Source organism: Ruditapes philippinarum, unplaced genomic scaffold (genome assembly GCF_026571515.1).
Source record: "Ruditapes philippinarum isolate M1 unplaced genomic scaffold, ASM2657151v2 ctg2104_1_1_1_1, whole genome shotgun sequence".
NCBI lineage: Eukaryota > Metazoa > Mollusca > Bivalvia > Venerida > Veneridae > Ruditapes > Ruditapes philippinarum.
The window spans coordinates 75,931-82,289 of NW_026860666.1; the positions used below are offsets into that span (position 1 = coordinate 75,931).

The following is a 6,359-nucleotide window of genomic DNA, read 5'->3' on the forward strand; positions in this document are numbered from 1 at the left end:
GCCCCTCGCAATTTGCTGGAACTCGAGCAAGCCCTTGTTAAGGAATAGAGAACTGTGAGGCAGAAGTCTCTACGTCGTTGAAACCAATTGGGAGGACATAAAAATTAATAGAACTGGTTTACATACAGATTTAATTGGATTCAGAGACTGTTCATTTTCTAACGATTATTACAGTCATTCTGTGAGTTTTCATTTTACAGTAGCCTATTTGTTTTGTTATGTTTTTCTTTTTTCTTATCTATGAATTGTAAATATAATTCTAAGTAGTAAGTGTGATATGTTGAATTTTGTATGGTCCAAATTTGACAAAATCCGTTCTCAAATAACATATTTATACCGAAAAAAATGTAAGTGTCGGTTTATAAGGGCCTCTGAGTGTATACATATAATAAACAACGCATCATATCACTATTCTATTATTTCTATGATAAGGTATAAAGTTTCCAGATTATTTACTAATTTTAATATAAAACAACGAAAACCATTTATGCAAAGCATCAGTTTAAGACCCTCTGGATTTTTAAATTATTTTTTACATGAAATCTGATGCAATTTTTAAAAGCGAAAGCTCTAAAGCTTGCAGTCATAACCACATGACCGCCTGTCATCGCTACATACGCGTTTAAAAATAGTACCACCTCGCGTATGAGATTATTTTGCTGTTTAGCCATTGCGTTTTGATATTGCTATTAATAAGCAATGTAAAGGTCAAAAACTTTGAACGTGAAGGGTAAAGCGTTAAAAAAATAAATGACAAGAGCATTTACTCATAATATACTCATAATATACTCATAATATACTCGTAATATACTCATAATATACTCATAATTATTCAAGAATATAACAAAGGGTTGTGAGACATGACAAAAGCCACGCTTCCTCGCATTTCTCGTAAAAACTAAGTAAATTACATTACATTATTAATTTTGAAAATTATCTAACATCACGAATAAATTAATTATTTATTATTCAAGTAAATTTTGGGATATTTTAATTCTCAATCGAAAGAAAGCAACTATACTTAAGTTACTCATATCATTTAATCAGATATTTTACTTCCCATTTAACATTAAATGCATAAAATTACATGTTTAGTCTAAATGTCTAAAATTAATTGTAATTGTTGCGTAAAATCAGCTATGCAGAATTCAAATGACTACTTATTTTGGATATATACCCTTAATAGTAAAAATCGTTCTGAGATCAGTTTTAGTCGCCTTTTTAGTGTCGTTTCCGCGTGTATATGCCCAAGATGCAATCGTTAAACTTAAGCTTATCCTAATTTAGAAGAGAATTGACGGTTATCAATTTCTTAACATCACTGTTATTTCTTCCACTGTATAAAAAGCATATCACTTCCCATTTCGCCACAAATGTGGCACGTGGAGGCTGGAGTCCGCCATTTTACCATCTGACTGAAAGTAGTTCCAATATGTCGCCTTATTATTTCAGAGGTCTACTGCGGAACATGATAGCCATAGAGATCGTACTGACCCAAGAACATACAATTCGATGCCATTTTAATAAATCAAAGCAAAATGACCAACAAAATACTGTTTTGGTGTCATATTTCCATCTGGTGTCATTTTTGAATAGGAAATACCGTTTTGATGCCATGTTTTTCATTTAGAAATTCTGTTATAATGTAAGATTTGACACTTTATTTCTCTTCTGTAGACAGTTTATTTAAACTTCAATGAAAATTTTAAATAAAAAAAATCAACAATAATTAGTAATGAAAAACATATGCATTTCACGTTAATAACAAATATACATGTATGTTAAGTGCCAGGCATATTCCCAATGGCAGTAAATGTTCAGTGACTAGGAATATTTAATTTCTGTGTTGATTCCCGAAAGGGAAATGTGCATTACATATGAACGAATGAAATTACTGGGTACAAAGGGTTAGTAATTTTCTCGACAATTATGTTCGTTAAGTGGGATTCATACACTCCAACTCCCACGAGACTCTCACGAGACAATCATTATCGTGGGACGCTTGATTACAATCATGATCAGAGGACGTTTGATTATCGCGCCGCAATCACGTATCTTCGATTAACTTTGCATTGTTAAACTAAATAAATAAATTGAGAATCACGATATTCTTTGAAATAAATATACTGTTTTTAAAGTATCACCACGACATGCCATGACATCACTGTTTTGTGCTTAAATTTGTTGCATATTTTTTTCAAGTGCATCATTTAATCAATGAAAGAAATTGAATTTAAATACATGTAGTATGTTTATGCATTTAGACTTCAGTGGAGTTCCTTCTATACACTAATTATGAAGCCAGAGACATGCCAACCAAAGACGGCGGCGTTCTTTTTGCAGCATAAGCGATGATTGAGATACCTGGTAGTCTGGTTCCCGTCGTACTATAAAATTTAGTACTATTGAACGAAAAAGAGAAAAAGGGCAGGTAATCCAGACTATGATTGAGACAGCAACCTGAACACATGACGTAACTTCCTTGGAAATCCAAAATCAAGTTGTGTCGGGATATCCCCGGATCGGAACTTGTCCTACTTCCCGGAGACGTTTGCGTTTAATCTTGCTTCAACTATAACCATGGCGTCATAACTAAGCCTAGATCGTTTTTAGACATTTTAGTCATAATCAATATTTGTTTATTTCAAGGTCATTGAGAATATTTGCTTCTCTGTGTCTTCTTTTAAGAAAGTCTACAAAAGGTAACTCCTTCATTTGCATATAGTAACAATCATTTTGTGTTATTTTGAATGGCTCGTTCCAGTCAGATTCAACTATATTCAAAGGTTTGCGCTCCCTTCTTGCTCCCTGTATATCGCAGTAATCTTTGACTAGTTCGAGTACAGATTTAAAATGTTCAACTTCTTCCATGAAATGTAAACCTTCGGCAGATAACTTTTCATGAAATGTTTTATTAAATTTTTCAAAAACAGCATAATCGAGAAAACACGTGCTTTTAAATTTGTCAAGTTCGGTTGGATTAAGTATCACGGGCTGATGGGCGTGGCTATTTGACGTGAAGTAAATTATGTCCGATAAATCCCAGTTTAAGGTTCTTTTCATTAATATAAGACTCTCATCAAACTTTTCCATAAGAAGGACCAGTTTAAAATCTTTTGTCAACATTTCGAGATGATCTTTAATAATGTCCGTATCATTGATGGTGACTGTAGGAGCAAATCCGAAATCTTGGCCCATTGCGTTTTTTGTCTTAGTGAATGGTTTGCGTTCATAAAGGTCAGGCCGGTTGACAAGATTGTGAATGAAATTTAATCTCGGCACATCAATGAGCATCGGGGATCTCCAAACATCCCTGTAGTAATAAGCGGCACTAATCATACGGTCAAAAGGTTCCCGAATTATTCCAATATTAACAGTGTCTTCCGGAAGAACCGATCCAAATAACCCCCGACTGTACTTTGAATGACAAGCCAAAATATCCCGGTGGTGCCCCGGAGTCACAGGCATTGCCGACTTTGTTGTCATAAAATAGTGCCCTCGCTCGGGCAGTACAAACGTCAAATTATGTTTTAGACCGAATCGGAAAAAGATATTTTGCATCGTTGTCGAACCGGCCTTGTGAACCTTTAAGAACCCGATATGAGTAACTTTTTGTTTTGGTATCTTTTTGTGCGTAGACGTGGGCTCATCAAAACTTATACTATATTTTGTCGTAGACTTTTCACTTGCATGTGTAAATATGTTCTTTTCCGATGGAATCTCTTGTTCTCTCGAATTTATTTCAAGAACTTTTCTTATAAAACCAGGTGTCACTATAGCGTTTCTCGCTGCTGAAGTTATATTTCTTGTGTCGTTAGTTTGACGGCGGATTAATCTTTCATGATACAGGTGTGGTGAGGAAATCGATCTAAAAATACGTAGCGACGAGTATGTCTGTAAAACGGTTGCCACAGAAACCAAAGCAAGAATTGCCAATACTGCAACCCTGAAATAAAATGATATTTACTAAGGCAACTGTAACTCTTATTTACAAAAATATGTCAAAATAATCCTTGAAATAACTTTAATATATCGGATCATATTGTTTTATATTTTGCGCGAATCGATAGTACAACACCTAAATAAATTCTCACAGGGAAACCTGAGGTCTTCCTCACATTAAAGCTGGAATGGTGTCATAGAGTTATTAAATGCGGGCTGGCGGCCGCCTATAACATGTTAAAGATTCCTGCCTCTCAACCCAGGGAGAGTACGTTCAAGCCCTACTTGGGTCATTACCTTATTTCATCACCATTACTTGTTAGTTCTACAGTTGTTCTAATAACCTAAAAACTCTTTGTAATCAAGTATAAGTAAATAATTTATAATAAATAATATAAACAGAGTTTACTTATTTGTTATATTAACACAAGATGATGATCTTTAAATTACTAAGGTGCCATTATTTTACATTAGGTAAATTTAAGTTTTGTACTTATATAACGTTTCGGCTAAGCCGTTCTATTTATTATATCTGACGTAGTATAATATTTTCTGCCCAATAAGCTCAGGAGGAAGTATAATATATCTTATCTACGGGCCTTGTTTTCGTGGGTTCGAGTAATGGATGAGGCACATATTTTGATTCTTAATAGTTTTGATCACTACTAAATACTCGTGTATCCAATTCATTCGCACGTTAAAAAGTTACTTTGAGGGAAAACACAACAAGACAGTAATTGTTATAAGATAGGATAGTGACTGGTTATAGTGAACCAAAAACCCTACACATATATGTTTGAAATAATATTCAAAGGGCGATCAAAACAAGCAAATAATAATAATTAAAAAAATACGGAAGCGTACTGGTGCCAATCTTAACGTTCTTTGAAAATATTGACTCCTAATTAGGAGTGTTTTAGGTCTACGTAGGAGTTTGAAAAGCCTAATTGAGAATCTTTAAACTCCTTCATGGGATGAATGCCTAAGTAAGACTTACAGACTCTAATTGGGACTTATAAATTCCGTATTAGGAGGAGAAGCTTATACATAATTAAGAGTTACATATAGTCCAATTTAAGAATTATAGGCTTTTAATTCCTAATGAGGACCATAATGTCGTAATTAATATATTATTTTTCATAATTAGGCTATTTTAAAACACTTTATTTTGGTGTTAGATTTTTAAAAAACAAAAAAGAAATTTAAAGAACATTATTATTTTGCACCAGGACGCTTCCGTTAAAATATATGTTGTTGGTCGTTAAAATATAATTTCAACCTAAGATATTTATTTACTCATTATGCATATATAAACTATTTAAATCTTACCATTTAGGAACTCCTTTTTTCTTTTGTACTCCGATCATTCTGAAAATAATACAGAATTTACAAACAATCATTATCGTCATTTCATTCCCAAGCTTTTATACGTTTTCCCCTGATACTAGTATTGTATAAATATATATTCTACATCGTCGCTCCGCGGAGCATTACTTCTGTTTATTTTTATATATTTTCAATTTCGTATCAGTGGCACTTGTCGATACATCACCATATGACGATCACCGGTGCTTCCCAGACACAAATACCTCTATCTAAACACCTGATTACACGATTGTTATATCAAATATTCATGTATTGTACATCATATTTCCTGCTCTACAGAAATTATCACACATTTGTACAGACATTTACAGCTAAAGAAATATTATTGATTTTTCATCTTATTTCTGAAAGTAAAATGTCAATGCTGTAATTAAGGACAATTATTTATAATTGGTAATCGTACAAGTTGTAATTATTTATAAGCGATGAATATGACAAAAATATTATTTCATAGCTACACTATTACATTCACTGCTTCATTTTTGCAAACTTGCAATATTCTCGTCTAGAGTAACGACGACATGTAAAGTTGAAAAAAAAACACCAGACAGGTTTGTCCCCAGATTCTTCTATTTTGAAAAGCAACAAGGTCTGGAAACTGAATTATTTTGTTTCTGGAGAGAAAACTTTAAAGGCGAAACACTCGGTGACTCTATTAATGCTACATTGAAAAGTTATATATGCATATGTTTACACAAAACGTCAATTTTAACGTGAATTAGTCCACAATGGAAGGTATGTAATGCCATAAATAAATATGTTGGTAGCATTTATTATCATATGTCAGTACAAACCTCCAAATAAATACGGATATTGTTGGTAAGTGTGAGATACATGGTTCGATATTATATATTAATATACAGCAGATAATGTAAAATATGTAATAAGCTCGAAGATGAATTCCAGTTCAGATGCTATTATTCTAGAACTCATAATTTAAATGTTTATACTGAATCACTTAAAATTCTATCGACATTCTTTTAAAGGAATATCTAAATGGTACGTTTCTACTGGGGATTTTTTTATCAATA

General features: G+C 32.9%; 1 protein-coding gene across 1 annotated transcript; it reads right to left on the reverse strand.

Annotated features, from left to right (window-relative positions):
• Window positions 1–211: 211 nt before the first annotated feature.
• LOC132712976 (galactose-3-O-sulfotransferase 2-like) lies at window positions 212–5,619 on the reverse strand. Its single transcript, XM_060695418.1, has 2 exons — window positions 5,272–5,619; window positions 212–3,946 (listed from the first exon to the last, which is right to left on the reverse strand). Exons 1-2 carry the CDS (start codon window positions 5,349–5,351, stop codon window positions 2,629–2,631), a joined length of 1,398 nt encoding a protein of 465 aa, XP_060551401.1. The 5' UTR covers window positions 5,352–5,619; the 3' UTR covers window positions 212–2,628.
• Window positions 5,620–6,359: the final 740 nt, after the last annotated feature.

Coding starts and splice junctions, on each gene's coding strand:
- LOC132712976 (XM_060695418.1), bottom strand. CDS start 5,351: ATGACGATAATGATTGTTTGTAAATTCTGTATTATTTTCAGAATGATC. Junction 3,947..5,271: donor AAAAAAGGAGTTCCTAAATG/GTAAGATTTAAA, acceptor ATTTTATTTCAG/GGTTGCAGTATTGGCAATTC.